At 37.0% G+C, this 21,531-nt stretch overlaps 1 protein-coding gene across 2 annotated transcripts in view; it reads right to left on the reverse strand.

Annotated features, from left to right (window-relative positions):
• LOC145287842 (mitochondrial enolase superfamily member 1-like) overlaps window positions 1-21,531 on the reverse strand; it is a 400,234-nt gene that overhangs the window by 44,036 nt on the left and 334,667 nt on the right. For both annotated transcript variants that reach the window (XM_080135718.1, XM_080135717.1), the window contains exon 14: window positions 15,645-15,738. In XM_080135718.1, the coding sequence (XP_079991844.1) occupies window positions 15,645-15,738 (94 nt within the window). The remainder of the gene's footprint in view (window positions 1-15,644; window positions 15,739-21,531) is intronic.

Genomic DNA, 21,531 nt, shown 5'->3' on the forward strand with positions numbered 1-21,531 from the left:
TGATTAGTACAAGACTTGATTTGTACAAGACTTGATTAGTACAAGACATGATTTGTACAAGACTTGATTTGTACAAGACTTGATTTGTACAAGACTTGATTTGTACAAGACATGATTAGTACAAGACATGATTTGTACAAGACATGATTAGTACAAGACTTGATTTGTACAAGACATGATTTGTACAAGACTTGATTTGTACAAGACTTGATTTGTACAAGACTTGATTTGTACAAGACTTGATTTGTACAAGACATGATTAGTACAAGACATGATTTGTACAAGACATGATTAGTACAAGACTTGATTTGTACAAGACATGATTTGTACAAGACTTGATTTGTACAAGACTTGATTTGTACAAGACATGATTAGTACAAGACATGATTTGTACAAGACTTGATTTGTACAAGACATGATTAGTACAAGACATGATTTGTACAAGACTTGATTTGTACAAGACATGATTAGTACAAGACATGATTTGTACAAGACATGATTAGTACAAGACTTGATTTGTACAAGACATGATTTGTACAAGACTTGATTTGTACAAGACATGATTTGTACAAGACATGATTAGTACAAGACATGATTTGTACAAGACTTGATTTGTACAAGACTTGATTTGTACAAGACTTGATTTGTACAAGACTTGATTTGTACAAGACATGATTAGTACAAGACATGATTTGTACAAGACATGATTAGTACAAGACTTGATTTGTACAAGACATGATTTGTACAAGACAGGATTTGTACAAGACATGATTAGTACAAGACTTGATTTGTACAAGACATGATCAGTACAAGACATGATCAGTACAACACATGATCAGTACAACACATGAGTAGTACAAGACATGATCAGTACAAGATATGGGTTGTACAAGACATGATCAGTACAAGACATGATCAGTACAAGACATGGTTAGTACAAGACATGATTTGTACAAGACATGATTAGTACAAGACATGATTTGTACAAGACATGATTAGTACAAGACATGATTTGTACAAGACATGATTAGTACAAGACTTGATTTGTACAAGACATGATCAGTACAAGACATGATCAGTACAACACATGATCAGTACAACACATGAGTAGTACAAGACATGATCAGTACAAGATATGGGTTGTACAAGACATGATCAGTACAAGACATGATCAGTACAAGACATGGTTAGTACAAGACATGATTTGTACAAGACATGGTTAGTACAAGACATGATTTGTACAAGACATGATCAGTACAAGACATGATTAGTACAAGACATGATCAGTACAAGACATGATTAGTACAAGACTTTGTTAGTACAAGTCATGATCAGTACAAGACATGATTAATACAAGACATGATCAGTACAAGACATGATTAGTACAAGACATGATCAGTACAAGACATGATCAGTACATGATATGGTTAGTAAAAGACATGATCAGTACAACACATGAGTAGTACAAGACATGATCCGTACAAGACATAATCAGTACAAGACATGATCAGTACAAGACATTGTTAGTACAAGACATGATCAGTACAAGACATGATTAGTACAAGACATGATCAGTACAAGACATGATCAGTACAAGACATGATAAGTACAAGACATGATCAGTACAAGACATGATTAGTACAAGACATGATTAGTACAAGACATGATTAGTACAAGACATGGTTAGTACAAGACATGGTTAGTACAAGACATGATTAGTACAAGACATGATCAGTACAAGACATGATTAGTACAAGACATGATCAGTACAAGACATGATTAGTACAAGACATGATTAGTACAAGACATGATTAGTACAAGACATGATCAGTACAAGACATGATTAGTACAAGACATGATCAGTACAAGACATGATTAGTACAAGACATGATTAGTACAAGACATGATCAGTACAAGACATGATCAGTACAAGACATGATTAGTACAAGACATGATCAGTACAAGACATGATCAGTACAAGACATGATTAGTACAAGACATGGTTAGTACAAGACATGATTAGTACAAGACATGATAAGTACAAGACTTTGTTAGTACAAGTCACGATCAGTACAAGACATGATCAATACAAGACATGATCAGTACAAGACATGATCAGTACAAGAAATGATCAGTAAAAGACATGATTAGTACAACACATGAGTAGTACAAGACATGATCAGTACAAGACATGATCAGTACAAGATATGGGTTGTACAAGACATGATCAATACAAAACATGATTTGTACAAGACATGATTAGTAGAAGACATGATTAGTACAAGACATGGTTAGTACAAGATATGATCAGTACAAGACATGATTAGTACAAGACTTTATTAGTACAAGACTTGATTTGTACAAGACATGATCAGTACAAGATATGATCAGTACCAGACATGATTAGTACAAGACATGATTAGTACAAGATATGATCAGTACCAGACATGATTTGTACAAGACATGATTAGTAGAAGACATGATTAGTACAAGACATGGTTAGTACCAGACATGATTAGTACAAGACATGATTAGTACAAGACATGATTAGTACAAGACTTGATTTGTACAAGACATGATCAGTACAAGATATGATCAGTACCAGACATGATTAGTACAAGACATGATTAGTATAAGACATGGTTAGTACAAGACATGATTAGTACAAGACATGATTAGTACAAGACATGATCAGTACAAGACAATATTAGTACAAGACACGATCAGTACAAGACATGATTAGTACAAGACACGACCAGTACAAGACATAGTTAGTACGAGACATTATCAGTAGAAGACATAGTTAGTACAAGGCATTATCAGTACAAGACATACTTAGTACAAGACATGATTAGTACAAGACATGATTAGTACAAGACAATATTAGTACATGATTAGTACAAGACATGATTAGTACAAGACATAGTTAGTACAAGACATGATTAGTACAAGACATGGGTAGTACAAGACATGATCAGTACAAGACAATATTAGTACAAGACACGATCAGTACAAGACATGATTAGTACAAGACACGATCAGTACAAGACATGATAAGTACAAGACATGATCAGTACAAGACATGATTAGTACAAGACATGGTTAGTACAAGACATGATTAGTACAAGACATGATAAGTACAAGACTTTGTTAGTACAAGTCATGATCAGTACAAGACATGATCAATACAAGACATGATCAGTACAAGACATGATCAGTACAAGAAATGATCAGTACAAGACATGATTAGTACAACACATGATTAGTACAACACATGAGTAGTACAAGACATGATCAGTACAAGATATGGGTTGTACAAGACATGATCAATACAAAACATGATTTGTACAAGACATGATTAGTAGAAGACATGATTAGTACAAGACATGGTTAGTACAAGATATGATCAGTACAAGACATGATTAGTACAAGACATGATTAGTACAAGACTTGATTTGTACAAGACATGATCAGTACAAGATATGATCAGTACCAGACATGATTAGTACAAGACATGATTAGTACAAGATATGATCAGTACCAGACATGATTTGTACAAGACATGATTAGTAGAAGACATGATTAGTACAAGACATGGTTAGTACCAGACATGATTAGTACAAGACATGATTAGTACAAGACATGATTAGTACAAGACTTGATTTGTACAAGACATGATCAGTACAAGACATGATCAGTACAAGATATGATCAGTACCAGACATGATTAGTACAAGACATGATTAGTATAAGACATGGTTAGTACAAGACATGATTAGTACAAGACATGATTAGTACAAGACATGATCAGTACAAGACAATATTAGTACAAGACACAATCAGTACAAGACATGATTAGTACAAGACACGATCAGTACAAGACATAGTTAGTACAAGACATTATCAGTAGAAGACATAGTTAGTACAAGACATTATCAGTACAAGACATACTTAGTACAAGACATGATTAGTACAAGACATGATTAGTACAAGACAGGATTAGTACAAGACATGATCAGTACAAGACAATACTAGTACAAGACATGATCAGTCAAAGACATAGTTAGTACAAGACATTATCAGTACAAGACATAGTTAGTACAAGACATTATCAGTACAAGACATAGTTAGAACAAGACATAGTTAGTACAAGACATGATTAGTACAAGACATGATTAGTACAAGACATGGTCAGTACAAGATATGGTTAGTACAAGACATGATCAGTACAAGACATGATCAGTACAATACATGATTAGTACAAGACATGATTTGTACAAGACATGATCAGTACAAGATATGATCAGTACCAGACATGATTAGTACAAGACATGATTAGTACAAGACATAGTTAGTACAAGACATGATCAGTACAAGACGTGATTAGTACAAGACATGATCAGTACAAGACATGATTAGTACAAGACATGATCAGTACAAGACATGATTAGTACAAGGCATGATTAGTATAAGACATGATCAGTACAAGACATGATTAGTACAAGACATGATCAGTACAAGACATGATTAGTACAAGACATGATTTGTACAAGACTTTTTTAGTACAAGTCATAATCAGTACAAGACATGATCAATACAAGACATGATCAGTACAAGACATGATCAGTACAAGACATGATTAGTACAAGACTTTTATAGTATAAGTCATGATCAGTACAAGACATGATCAGTACAAGACATGATCAGTACAAGACATGATCAGTACAAGACAAGATTAGTACAAGACATGATCAGTACAAGACCTGATTAGTACAAGACATGATTTGTACAAGACATGATTAGTACAAGACATGATTAGTACAAGACATGATTAGTACAAGATATGATTAGTAAAAGACATGGTTAGTACAAGATATGGTTAGTACAAGACATGATCAGTACAAGACATGATCAGTACAAGACATGATTAGTACAAGACATGATTTGTACAAGACATGATCAGTACAAGATATGATCAGTACCAGACATGATTAGTACAAGAAATGATTAGTACAAGACATAGTTAGTACAAGACATGATCAGTACAAGACGTGATTAGTACAAGACACGATCAGTACAAGACATGATTAGTACAAGACATGATCAGTACAAGACATGATTAGTACAAGGCATGATCAGTACAAGACATGATTAGTACAAGACATGATGTGTACAAGACCTTTTTAGTACAAGTCATAATCAGTACAAGACATGATCAATACAAGACATGATCGGTACAAGACATGATCAGTACAAGACATGATTAGTACAAGACTTTTTTAGTATAAGTCATGATCAGTACAAGACGTGATTAGTACAAGACATGATCAGTACAAGACGTGATTAGTACAAGACATGATCAGTACAAGACAATATTTGTACAAGACATGATCAGTACAAGACCTGATTAGTACAAGACATGATTAGTACAAGACATGATTAGTACAAGACATGATTAGTACAAGATATGATCAGTACAAGACAATACTAGTACAAGACACGATCAGTACAAGACATGATTAGTACAAGACATGATCAGTACAAGACATAGTTGGTACAAGACATTATCAGTACAGGACATAGTAAGTACAAGACATTATCAGTACAAGACATAGTTAGTACAAGACATGATCAGTACAAGACATAGTTAGTACAAGACATGATATGTACAAGACATGATTAGTACAAGAAATAATTAGTACAAGACATGATCAGTACAAGACAATACTAGTACAAGACACGATCAGTACAAGACATGATTAGTACAAGACATTATCAGTACAAGACATAGTTAGCACAAGACATTATCAGTACAAGACATAGTTAGTACAAGACATTATCAGTACAAGACATAGTTAGTACAAGACATAGTTAGTACAAGACATGATTAGTACAGGACATGATTAGTACAGGACATGATCAGTACAATATATGGTCAGTACAAGACATGATCAGTACAAGACATGATCAGTACAAGACATGATTAGTACAAGACATGATTTGTACAAGACATGATCAGTACAAGACATGATCAGTACAAGACATGATTTGTACAAGACATGATCAGTACAATACATGATTAGTACAAGACATGATTAGTACAAGACATGGTTAGTACAAGACATTATCAGTACAAGACATGATTAGTACAAGACATGATCAGTACAAGACATGATCAGTACAAGACATGATCAGTACAAGACATGGTTAGTACAACACATGATTAGTACAAGACATGATTTGTACAAGACATGGTTAGTACAAGACAAGGGTAGTACAAGACATGATTAGTACAAGACACGATCAGTACAAGACATGATTAATACAAGACATGATTAGTACAAGACTTTGTTAGTACAAGACATGATAAGTACAAGACATGATCAATACAAGACATGATCAGTACAAGACATGATCAGTACAAGACATGATTAGTACAAGACATGATCAGTACAAGACATGATCAGTACAAGACATGATTTGTACAAGACATGATTAGTAGAAGACATGATTAGTACAAGACATGGTTAGTACAAGATATGATCAGTACAAGACATGATTAGTACAAGACATGATTAGTACAAGACATGATTAGTACAAGACTTGATTTGTACAAGACATGATCAGTACAAGATATGATCAGTACCAGACATGATTAGTACAAGACATGATTAGTACAAGACATGGTTAGTACAAGACATGATTAGTACAAGACATAATTAGTACAAGACATGATTAGTACAAGACATGATTAGTACAAGACATGATCAGTACAAGACATGATCAGTACAAGACAATATTAGTAAAAGACATGATTTGTACAAGATATGGTTAGTACAAGACATTATCAGTACAAGACATAGTTAGTACAAGACATGATTAGTACAAGACATAGTTCGTACAAGACATGATTAGTACAAGACATGATAAGTACAAGACATGATTAGTACAAGACATGATTAGTACAAGACATGATCAGTACAAGACAATATTAGTACAAGACACGATCAGTACAAGACATGATTAGTACAAGACATGATCAGTACAAGACATAGTTAGTACAAGACATTATCAGTACAAGACATAGTTAGTACAAGACATGATTAGTACAAGTCATGATCAGTACAAGAAATGATCAGTACAAGACATGATCAGTACAAGACATGATTTGTACAAGACATGATTAGTACAAATCATGATTAGTACAAGACATGATCAGTACAAGACATGATCAGTACAAGACGTGATTAGTACAAGACATGATCAGTACAAGACATGATTAGTACAAGACATGATCAGTACAAGACATGATTAGTACAAGGCATGATTAGTACAAGACATTATCAGTACCAGACATGATTAGTACAAGACATGATCAGTACAAGACATGATTAGTACAAGACAAGGGTAGTACAAGACATGATCTGTACAAGACATGATTAGTACAAGACTTTGTTAGTACAAGTCATGATCAGTACGAGACATGATCAATACAAGACATGATCAGTACAAGACATGATCAGTACAAGAAATGATCAGTATAAGACATGATCAGTACAAGAAATGATCAGTCAAGAGATGATACGTACAAGACATGATTAGTACAAGACTTGATCAGTACAAGACATGATTAGTACAAATCATGATTAGTACAAGACATGATTAGTACAAGACATGATTAGTACAAGATATGATTAGTACAAGACATGATCAGTACAAGACATGATTAGTACAAATCATGATTAGTACAAGACATGATTAGTACAAGATATGATTAGTACAAGACATGATTAGTACAAGACATAGTTAGTACAAGACATGATCTGTACAAGTCATGATCAGTACAAGACATGATCAGTACAAGACATGATTAGTACAAATCATGATTAGTACAAGACATGATTAGTACAAGATATGATTAGTACAAGACATGATTAGTACAAGACATAGTTAGTACAAGACATGATCTGTACAAGTCATGATTAGTACAAATCATGATCAGTACAAGACATGATTAGTACAAGACATGATTAGTACAAGACATCATCAGTACAAGCCATTATCAATACATGAACAGTACAAGACATGATTAGTACAAGACATTATCAGTACAAGACATGATTAGTACAAGACATGATCAGTACAAGACATGATCAGTACAAGACATAGTTAGTACAAGACATTATCAGTACAAGACATAGTCAGTACAACATATGATCAGTACAAGACATGATTTGTACAAGACATTATTAGTACAAGACATGATTAGTACAAGACATGGTTAGTACAAGACATGATCAGTCCAAGACATGATCAGTACAAGACATGGTTAGTACAAGACATGATCAGTACAAGACATGATTTGTACAAGACATGATTAGTAGAAGACATGATTAGTACAAGGCATGGTTAGTACAAGATATGATCAGTACAAGACATGATTAGTACAAGACATGATTAGTACAAGACATGATAAGTACAAGACTTGATTTGTACAAGACATGATCAGTACAAGATATGATCAGTACAAGACATGATTAGTACAAGATATGATCAGTACAAGACATGATTAGTACAAGACATGATCAGTACAAGACATGATTTGTACAAGACATGGTTAGTACAAGACATGATCAGTACAAGACATGATTTGTACAAGACATGATTAGTAGAAGACATGATTAGTACAAGGCATGGTTAGTACAAGATATGATCAGTACAAGACATGATTAGTACAAGACATGATTAGTACAAGACATGATTAGTACAAGACTTGATTTGTACAAGACATGATCAGTACAAGATATGATCAGTACCAGACATGATTAGTACAAGACATGATTAGTACAAGACATGGTTAGTACAAGACATGATTAGTACAAGACATAATTAGTACAAGACATGATTAGTACAAGACATGATTAGTACAAGACATCATCAGTACAAGACATGATCAGTACAAGACAATATTTGTAAAAGTCATGATTTGTACAAGACATGGTTAGTACAAGACATTATCAGTACAAGACATGATCAGTACAAGACAATATTAGTAAAAGACATGATTTGTACAAGACATGGTTAGTACAAGACATTATCAGTACAAGACATAGTTAGTACAAGACATGATTAGTACAAGACATAGTTCGTACAAGACATGATTAGTACAAGACATGATTAGTACAAGACATGATTAGTACAAGACATGATTAGTACAAGACATGATCAGTACAAGACAATATTAGTACAAGACACGATCAGTACAAGACATGATTAGTACAAGACATGATCAGTACAAGACATAGTTAGTACAAGACATTATCAGTACAAGACATAGTTAGTACAAGACATGATTAGTACAAGTCATGATCAGTACAAGAGATGATCAGTACAAGACATGATCAGTACAAGATATGATTAGTACAAGACATGATCAGTACAAGACATGGTTAGTACAAGACATGATTAGTACAAGAAATGATTAGTACAAGACATAATTAGTACAAGACATGATCAGTACATGATATGGTTAGTACAAGACATGATCAGTACAAGGCATGATTAGTACAAATCATGATTAGTACAAGACATGATCAGTACAAGACATGATCAGTACAAGACGTGATTAGTACAAATCATGATCAGTACAAGACATGATTAGTACAAGACATGATTAGTACAAGACATGATCAGTACAAGACATGATTAGTACAAGACATGATTAGTACAAGACATGATCAGTACAAGACGTGATTAGTACAAGACATGATTAGTACAAGACATGATTAGTACAAGACATGGTCAGTACAAGACATGATCAGTACAAGACGTGATTAGTACAAGACATGATCAGTACAAGACATGATCAGTACAAGACATGATTAGTACAAGACATGATCAGTACCAGACATGATTAGTACAAGGCATGATTAGTACAAGACATTATCAGTACAAGACATGATTAGTACAAGACATGATCAGTACAAGACATGATTAGTACAAGACATAGTTAGTACAAGACATGATCAGTACAAGACATGATCAGTACAATAAATGATCAGTCAAGACATGATACGTACAAGATATGATTAGTACAAGGCATGATTAGTACAATACATGGTTAGTACAAGACATGATTAGTACAAGACATGATCAGTACAAGACATGATCAGTACAAGACATGATCAGTACAAGACATTGTTAGTACAAGACATGATCAGTACAAGATATGATTAGTACAAGACATGATTTGTACAAGACATGATCAGTACAAGATATGATCAGTACCAGACATGATTAGTACAAGATATGATTAGTACAAGACATAGTTAGTACAAGACATGATTATTACAAGACATGGTTAGTACAAGACATGATCAGTACAAGACATTATCAGTACAAGAAATGATGAGTACAAGACATGATCAGTACAAGACATGATCAGTACAAGACATGGTTAGTACAAGACATGATTAGTACAAGACATGATTTGTACAAGACATGATTAGTACAAGACAAGGGTAGTACAAGACATGATTAGCACAAGACACAATCAGTACAAGACATGATTAGTACAAGACATGATGAGTACAAGACATGGTTAGTACAAGACATGATTAGTACAAAACATGGTTAGTACAAGACATAATCAGTACAAGACATGATCAGTACAAGACATGGTTAGTACAAGACATGATTAGTACAAGACATGATCAGTACAAGACATGATTAGTAAAAGACATGATCAGTACAAGACATGATTAGTACAAGACTTTGTTAGTACAAGTCATGATCAGTACAAGACATGATCAGTACAAGACATGATCAGTACAAGACATGATCAGTACAAGAAATGATCAGTATAAGACATGATCAGTACAAGAAATGATCAGTCAAGACATGATACGTACAAGACATGATCAGTACAAGACATGATTAGTACAAATCATGATTAGTACAAGACATGATTAGTACAAGACATGATCAGTACAAGACATGATTAGTACAAGACATGATTAGTACAAGACATGATTAGTACAAGACATGATTAGTACAAGACATGATTAGTACAAGACATGATCAGTACAAGACATGATTAGTACAAATCATGATTAGTACAAGACATGATTAGTACAAGACATGATCAGTACAAGACATGATTAGTACAAGACATGATTAGTACAAGACACGATTAGTACAAGACATGATTAGTACAAGACATGATCAGTACAAGACATGATTAGTACAAATCATGATTAGTACAAGACATGATTAGTACAAGACATGATCAGTACAAGACATGATTAGTACAAGACATGATTAGTACAAGACATGATACGTACAAGACATGATACGTACAAGACATGATCAGTACAAGACATGATTAGTACAAGACATGATTAGTACAAGACATGATCAGTACAAGACATGATCAGTACAAGACGTGATTAGTACAAGATATGATCAGTACAAGACATGATTAGTACAAGACAGATAAGTACAAGACATGATTAGTACAAGGCATGATTAGTACAAGACATTATCAGTACAAGACATGATTAGTACAAGACATGATCAGTACAAGACATGATTAGTACAAGACATAGTTAGTACAAGACATGATCTGTACAAGACATGATCAGTACAAGACATGATCAGTACAAGACTTTGTTAGTACAAGACATGACTAGTACAAGACATGATCAGTACAAGACATAGTTAGTGCAAGACATGATCAGTACAAGACATCATCAGTACAAGCCAGTATCAATACATGAACAGTACAAGAAATGATTAGTACAAGACATTATCAGTACAAGACATGATTAGTACAAAACATGATCAGTACAAGACATGATTAGTACAAGACATGATTAGTACAAGACATCATCAGTACAAGCCATTATCAATACATGAACAGTACAAGACATGATCAGTACAAGACATTATCAGTACAAGACATGATTAGTACAAGACATGATCAGTACAAGACATGATCAGTACAAGACATAGTTAGTACAAGACATTACCAGTACAAGACATAGTTAGTACAAGATATGATTAGTACAAGACATGATTAGTACAAGACATGATTTGTACAAGACATTATTAGTACAAGACATGATTAGTACAAGACATGGTTAGTACAAGATATTATCAGTGCAAGACATGATCAGTACAAGACATGATTAGTACAAGACATGATTTGTACAAGACATTATTAGTACAAGACATGATTAGTACAAGACATGGTTAGTACAAGATATTATCAGTGCAAGACATGATCCGTACAAGACATGATCAGTACAAGACATGGTTAGTACAAGACATGGTTAGTACAAGACATGATTTGTACAAGACATGATTAGTACAAGACAAGGGTAGTACAAGACATGATTAGTACAAGATACGATCAGTACAAGACATGATTAGTACAAGACATGATCAGTACAAGACATGATTAGTAGAAGACATGATCAGTACAAGACATGATTAGTACAAGACATGATCAGTACAAGACATGATTAGTACAAGACATGATCAGTACAAGACTTTGGTAGTACAAGTCATGATCAGTACAAGACATGATCAGTACAAGACATGATTAGTACAAGACATGATCAGTACAAGACATGATTAGTAGAAGACATGATCAGTACAAGACATGATTAGTACAAGACATGATCAGTACAAGACATGATTAGTACAAGACATGATTTGTACAAGACTTTGGTAGTACAAGTCATGATCAGTACAAGACATGATCAGTACAAGACATGATCAATACAAGACAAGATTAGTACAAGACATGTTCAGTACAAGACCTGATTAGTACAAGACATGATTAGTAGAAGACATGATTAGTACAAGACATGATCAGTACAAGACATGATCAGTACAAGACATGATTAGTACAAGACATGATTAGTACAAGACTTTGTTAGTACAAGTCATGATCAGTACAAGACATGATCAATACAAGACATGATCAGTACAAGACATGATCAGTACAAGACATGATCAATACAAGACAAGATTAGTACAAGACATGATCAGTACAAGACCTGATTAGTACAAGACATGATTAGTACAAGACATGATTAGTACAAGACATGATCAGTACAAGACAATACTAGTACAAGATACGGTCAGTACAAGACATGATTAGTACAAGACATGATCAGTACAAGACTTAATTAGTACAAGACATTATCAGTACAAGACATATTTAGTACAAGACATTATCAGTACAAGACATAGTTAGTACAAGACATTATCAGTACAAGATATAGTTAGTACAAGACATGATTAGTACAAGACATGATTAGTACAAGACATGATCAGTACAAGACATGATCAGTACAAGACATGATCAGTACAAGACATGGTTAGTACAAGACATGGTTAGTACAAGACATGATCAGTACAAGACATGATTAGTACAAGACATGATTAGTACAAGACATGGTTAGTACAAGACATGATCAGTACAAGACATGATTAGTACAAGGCATTATTAGTACAAGACATGGTTAGTACAAGACATGATTAGTACAAGACATGATCAGTACAAGACATGATCAGTACAAGACATGATCAGTACAAGACATGATTAGTACAAATCATGATTAGTACAAGACATGAACAGTACAAATCATGATTAGTACAAGACATGATCAGTACAAGACATGATTAGTACAAGACATCATCAGTACAAGCCATTATCAATACATGGTTAGTACAAGACATGATTAGTACAAGACATAATCAGTACAAGACATGATTAGTACAAGACATTATCAGTACAAGACATGATTAGTACAAGACATGATCAGTACAAGATATGATTAGTACAAGACATGATTTGTACAAGACATGATCAGTACAAGATATGATCAGTACCAGACATGATTAGTACAAGATATGATTAGTACAAGACATGATTAGTACAAGACATAATCAGTACAAGACATGATTAGTACAAGACATGATCAGTACAAGACATGATTAGTACAAGCCATTATCAATACAAGACATGATTAGTACAAGACATGATTAGTACAAGACATCATCAGTACAAGACATTATCAGTACCAGACATCATCAGTACAAGACATGATTAGTACAAGACATGATCAGTACAAGACATGATCAGTACAAGACATAGTTAGTACAAGACATGATCAGTACAAGACATGATCAGATTCTAATAAGAATAAATAAAATTAATAAATAATACTCATCTGAATAATGAATTCTAATTAAATAATATATATACTATTCGGTACGGACCTGACTATAGAAGATCAGGTAATAAATAAAAACATGAATTTATAAGACCAAAAAATTCAACCTTGATTGTCCTTTGGGGCCCGTGGTGCAATTAATAGAGACGTTGAATCTCTACAGTAGCAGGTGAGAATTGTCTGAAGATAACGGTTTTAATCTTATCCAAAGTCGGCCAGAGACTTACTTGGCCAAAACGTGGTGAGATGACAACAACTATGGATTGCTGAGAATAAAATTAGGAGATTCAGAGTTCCTATCCGTTGCGGTTACCACCTGACGAAGGCCAGAGGAATACTTGGCCGAAACATCATGAAATAACATCTAAGAAGGATGAGAATAATAGTCTGCAATTTTAAAACTTTTATTGAAAAATCAATCTAGGTAACTTGATTATGTAATAGAGCTGATATCTATTCAATGTAGCCGCCTTCAGCCTGAATCACCATCTTGATACGGGTCAAGAACTGGGAGCATGACTTTTTCCACAAGCACTGGCTGGGACTTGGTGAATACTCGATAGATAGCCGCGATCAAGCTGGCTTTGGTGTTGTGGAAGGTCATGTTGGTGATGTTCTTGACGTATGACCAAATGAAGTAGTCCAATGGGTTCAGGTTAGGGGAGGAGGGAAGGCCAGTGAGAGAAAGATATAAACTCGTAGCACTCCTTCTGAAAACAGGCTTGGTCTCTTTGGACTTGTTGGCCGGTGCCGAGTCCTGCTGCTACATCCAAGGTCTACCAGCAGCCACCTGATTGTATCGGGGATCACCACACATCCAGGTACACTTTTGTATTGACTTTCAAACCGACTTCGGAGATGTGAAGTAGCATGATGTGGCCTTCATTTGAAAGCACACCAAAGACGTTAACCATGGCTGAAAACTTTGTTTTCATCACCCTGGACACGTCCCTGTTATTTGTGGCAATCCAGCCATGCATTTTACGGGTGCTGGCAATGGTTGCGTTTCATAATTTGAATCAGTAGAGAGCAGTGGTGCATTTCCAATCTCACTCATTGAACATTGTGTCACTTTCAGACGTGATAGAAGGCTCCTATTGTTCTTGGGATTTGTACATAACCAACCAACTAATAGATAGTCTGCAAAAAAACAAAACAAAAAAAAAAGAAAACCAGTTTTTATCAAATGGAAATGGAATCATGTCATCTTTTCTGTGGCGAGAATTTTATCGTTCCACACTGTACACCTGAAGAAAGTTGTAGGTTACATTGTCAAGATGAGAACAAAAGTTCGAATAATCCATATAATCTAAAGAGAATATGAACGTTTTTCATGGATATAAATAATAATAGGCATTAATTCGAACTTAAAATTGTCTAATGAATCTAACATATTTACCTGATTTTTCCAGAAACACAAATGTAATCAAAGATGGAAAGGTGCTGCACAAGTTCACAAAGGCCTACGCCCCCAGCATGAGGGCATACAGGAACTGGGAGAAAGAGAAAATAAAAAATACATATACTCATTGCATATATTTACATTTCAACTAATTCCACTTCCAGTTCCGTTTTTACAGAATTTTTTTTAACACTATTTTTTTAATTTCTTTATTTTTGAAAAAGATTTTATTCTCGAAATATTATCCTGGTGATCCGCCATCCTGGTTTTATCAAACAATAAGTTCTTATTTACTGATTTGCATTTGTGATTGTTTTTGAAAAATAAATACATATACAAAAGTTTATAAAAATCTACAAACCTTTGTTCGGTTGTCTGTTTTTGTTCATACGTCATATCACTTTGACACCTAATTTCCTGCATTTCCTTCTTACACTCTCATATATATATATATATATATATATATATATATATATATATATATATATATATATATATATATATACTGGCTGGACGCTCAGCATTGCCCAGTCGTACAATACGCTTAAATATGACATTTTAATTTATGCAGATTACGTATGTCTTATTACAGAATCAATCCTGAGAAATAATTTGCCTAGTGGAGTAATTCGCAAAAAATCAAAAATAATAATGATGATGTTCTTCATCAAATTCTGTCTGTGTTTGTTTACAATATCATGTCAGCTGATATTTGGGTTTGACGTTGAATGCCCTGGGAAAGTCACTTTTGATTAATGTTTAGTTTTAAAATATGTAAACGACTTGCAGTGATTTTAAATAATACTTCTTCTTTTATCGTAAATTGAACTCATTAATAAGAAAAAATTAAAATAGTCAAATGCTTTACCACAAAGTTATATTTCCAGATGACAATGTGTTTTTTTAAGAAGAAATGGTTTGCTGAGATTTTATTATTTCCCTTGGCCCGTGTAAAATATTTCACTGTAAAAATTCTTCTTTTTTATCTATGTGAAACATAGGCTTTTTTAAGATCGGATTTTCGATACTTATCGGGTGAATTCTGTACAAAATATATCTAAGAATACTGCCAAACATATAAATTACCTTTGTATGAAATTTGCTAAAAGATAGACTCAACCGTTTTGGAACTTATGAAGAAGGAACTCACACACACAAAGTGACTTTTATATATATATATATATATATATATATATATATATATATATATATATATATATATATAAGGAAATAAACGAAGGTTATGTAAGAAGAAAAATGTAAGGAAAAATTAAAGATGGCGCCCGACTCTCTCTTTAACACGGTAAGATATCCTCAACACGGCACAAGAAGCAACAGCCACACGATTCCCCAGCCAACTCAATCGTCACTCCCCCACGTCTTTCCCCTCACCCGCTTTTATCGTAGTTCTAGGCCGGCTAAATTTGCATATTCCGAGAATTCGTGTGACTTTGCGAGACATCATACTTTACAAAAGACGGCGGTCGCCATCTTGGTCCCTCTTTTCTATTTTTGGTCGGTAACGCTAAGCTGGTCTCGAGGTAAGTCCTTTTCCCCTCATCCGTCTCTCCCACGTACCCACACAACACGCAAACACGCGGGCGCTTATCTCCTGGATGCACGTTACACTCCCCCCTGATCTGATGATCACATAGAGAGCACTGGGGGGGTGGCCTTTTAGTGCGTGTGCTTCTGCGAAGAGGTACATTCACTGTTTCAGATTCGGGCTCTGGATCTGGTTCCGCCTCATCAGATGAAGTATCGCTATCAGTCTCTGGAAGGGGCTCACTGAATCCGTGCATCGGCAGCTCATCGCTAGACGCTTCACTGCTTTCTTCTGTAGTTGTATGACGCACCTCGGTAGCTGGGCGAAGATCTCGCACATGTCGTGGTGTTCCATCGACCAAAACAGACTGCTGGCTAATCACTCCAGATATGTGTCCTCGCTTAAACTTGTCGGTGCACCGATTTCCTGGAGGCCGCACCCACACTGGATCTCCCACTTCATATCTGTTATATGTTCCCTTGTCGGTTGGCTGCGTAGTGTTGATTCCCTTCACTCCGACTCCGTACGTGTAAATAGCATTCGCAGGTGCGGTTGAAGGGGACGTCCCGTCCTTTGGCGTAATGTTGTACCAATATGTTGCTTCCGCAATAGTACATCGCTTCCTGGCAGCAATTCTCTTGATGCTGCGATGGCTTCTTTCAGCAATGCCATTTCCTGATGGCACATGCGCACATCGCAACCGTAGACGGACGCCCCACTCATCTAACAACTGCCGGACTTGCTGGCTACAAAACGCTGCATCATTGTCAGTCAGGAGCTCTTCCGGCGCACCTCGCTCAAAAAAAATGGATGATAGGTGGCGAACAACATTTGCTGAATCCTGTCTGGTCATCTGCCGCCACACCGCAAATCTCGTAGGCCCGCAATCAATGAGAGTTAGAAAGGGCTTGCCACTGTAATGGGTAATATCCATGGCCAGCCGCTGCCACACACTCTCAACTTCCAAGCGACCCTTCTGCCATCGCTCTGGTGCAGGATCAATAGACTGGCAAGCCTCACAATTTCTGACGATCTGTCTGACATCCATCTTGGTCACTGCTGGGTATGCACGCCTCACAAAATAAAGGGTCCTCTTGATACCCGGATGTCCGCTCTGTGCATGAATTTTTTGTATTTGACATGGGTCGATTGCAACTGCACAAGATCGAGCAGTAATCTCCATTCCCATCTTCGCGGCTTCATACCATTTGTGAGGTACACGGGTCAGTTGGTCAGCACGATTACAATGTGATGGCACCAGAGTGACGCTCAGTGATAGCCCATACTCAGATACCAGGTTTTTTAGCGTGTCTAGCCTTCTCCGTATTAACATTTCGCTTGCTGCCTTGGTACGGATTCGTGTCCGTCCTGAAAGTGTGTCAGACACCCAGTGGTAGACACAGAGAGAATCTGTGTACAAGGTCAACTTCTTAGACTGCCACTGCAGGGCCAGATTTACCCCCTTTACAACAGCGTCCAGCTCTGCCAGGTTGATATGCTGAGAATCTGTTACGGGCCGCAGCCAACACGCATCCTCGAACACGTTTCCTCCTTGCTCCAACGATACTCCCAACGCCAAAGAACTGGCATCAACCCACACACCTACGTTGTCTCCGTTAACACACCACCACCCACAGGCAGGGTCCTTCTTGTTCACTCTCTCCAGTGTCTCTTTAATCATCAGAGTTAGTAGGACATCATCGGATATGTCATCCCAACCCGTGGTTGTTAAATTTGCTCTGCGTTTAATCACACCAACAGCTGCGCGGAGCCAGCCACAGACCGGTAAGTGACCAACAAGTTTTCCACACCAAGAAAATACGGTCCGCCTTGTAACGAGGTTGGGGATGCTTGGAATTTCACTGCCACGCCTCCATTGTAGGGTGCCATCCTCTTCATAAACATCCAATCCCAATACACGTGCTCCTTCCCTTAAACGTTCGGGATTCTTGCATTCCAGACCAAACTGAGCCAACTTTTCTTTGACACACGACGCAGACTGTACATCTTCATTGACGTATACGTCATCAATGTAAGCTGACGTTGAGTCCCTCATGGGCTTTTCTTGGGACAATACTGTGTTGACAATAGTCTTCATGATCTGTGGTGCCACATTTAGGCCGAAGCCAAGGCGTGTAAGGCAGTACCTCTGCCCCTGGAACCAAACTGTCTGGAACGGCCACAACGTCTCATCAACTCGCACCTGTAAATAGGCTTTTCGTAAATCCAATATTGAGACATTAGTGCCTTTCTGACGCCATTCCCTCAACTTACTGGCGCATACGTCAGCATCGGCAGTGTAGGCTTCAATATGCTTGTTAAGCTCCCTATAGTCCAGCACGGGCCGTACTTTCGACTTGTTATGCTGGACTACTGCCATCAAGGGTATTAGACCCTTCGGAGGCCCAAGCTTGTCCTCAGGGTAGGGGATTAACCAGCCATCTTGGATCCACGCCTTTAGTTCCCTTTCGTATTCTGCTCGGGCCTCACTGGGTATAGGGTACTCTGCAACCCCATTCTTGAGTTTAGTCGGTGCCATTCCCTCGGTCCACTTCCAAGATGCAATCCAGGCCCTCTTGCGCGAGTCGTAGTCCACTGTAAAATCCGGCCGATCGATATGGAGCGCTGCACACACTGGGGCCTCTAAGAATCGCACCTTTCCATCTCGATGAATTGCGACTCCCCCCAGCGCCTTGATGGCATCGTATCCGAGCAACAGGTCAAACCCCAGGAGATTTCCTTGGGTCACGAGCACATTGATCTTAGTGGCTGCACCGGTGTCCGTGTAGATCTTGACAGTTCCAGCTCCACAGCATGTCTGGGTCTCGCCTCCTATCGTGGTGACTTTGATCTTCCTCTTAGTCCAACTTGGACACAGCCTGGTGCTCACTATAGTATGCGAACAGCCTGAGTCGAGAAGTGCTGAGCAGGGTATCCTGTTTACGTAGACGGTTATTACTGGTTGCGCCTTGTTCAAATTTTGCTCGGGGAGCAGGGCGGCGCTGACGTCCTCTCCCCTGATACGTTTCCCGCACACTTTTGGGCTAGATGCCCCAAACCGCGACACTTAAAACAGCGCACACGCCCCCTGTTGGTGCAATTCCTTGCAAAATGTCCGCGTCGGCCGCAGCGAAAACATTTCCCATTGCTTGCAGGGTTCTGATTCGGAATCTCCCGAGCGCCAATCTGGCCTGTCTGTGTCGCCATCACAACTGGTTCCCCCAGGTCCTCCTCATCTTTGATGATGGCTCGAGCACGTTCCATCAAGTGTTCCATGGTCGTTGTTGAAACGCTGGTTGAGGCTCTCAGTAGCTGCTTCACCCGAGTGGGAAGGCCCGCCATAAACGCGTACGCGAGCGTCCGCTCCGACACCCCTCCACCGAACAGAACTGCGAGTTTCTTTAACTCAGCGAAGAAAACGTCCACGCTTTCCTCCGGTAGAAGTTTTCGGGAAGCAAATTTTTCATAGGCCGTACAAGGATCCATGGCAAATGCCTTGTACAGCGCAGCTTTAATTGCGGTGACATCTCCCTTTTCGGCAGCACTGAGTTGCTGATATACACTCAAGGCACCCCCAGCCAATCTCAGGGGAATTACAGTGTGTACCCTTTTCACCTCACAAAGGTCGCACGTCAGCTCGACCCTTTCAACCCAGTCGACAATGGACGTGGACCCGTCAAACTCGGGTATGAGCTTTAAGTCAAATTTCGACTCGGTCATAGTCCTAGAGGCCAAATGGCCGAGATAGCTTGTAAGAAAAAAAATGTAAGGAAAAATTAAAGATGGCGCCCGACTCTCTCTTTAACACGGTAAGATATCCTCAACACGGCACAAGAAGAAACAGCCACACGATTCCCCAGCCAATTCAATCGTCACTCCCCCACGTCTTTCCCCTCACCCGCTTTTATCGTAGTTCTAGGCCGGCTAAATTTGCATATTCCGAGAATTCGTGTGACTTTGCGAGACATCATACTTTACAAAAGACGGCGATCGCCATCTTGGTCCCTCTTTTCTATTTTTGGTCGGTAACGCTAAGCTGGTCTCGAGGTAAGTCCTTTTCCCCTCATCCGTCTCTCCCACGTACCCACACAACACGCAAACACGCGGGCGCTTATCTCCTGGATGCACGTTACAGGTTATAAAATAGAAAACGTGAGTCTTTGAATTTTCAACAAAACTTTGCACTATATATATATATATATATATATATATATATATATATGTATGTATAAAAAATAAAAATACCAGCGGTGGTTGACGTTATGTCTTGAGAAAAATAGAAAAACCGAATGAAATTATTAAAATAATCAACGTTTCGTCCTTATTTCATAGGACATC

The sequence above is a fragment of the Euprymna scolopes genome, chromosome 11 (assembly GCF_053919585.1).
Source record: "Euprymna scolopes isolate OS-2025 chromosome 11, ASM5391958v1, whole genome shotgun sequence".
Taxonomy (NCBI): domain Eukaryota; kingdom Metazoa; phylum Mollusca; class Cephalopoda; order Sepiida; family Sepiolidae; genus Euprymna; species Euprymna scolopes.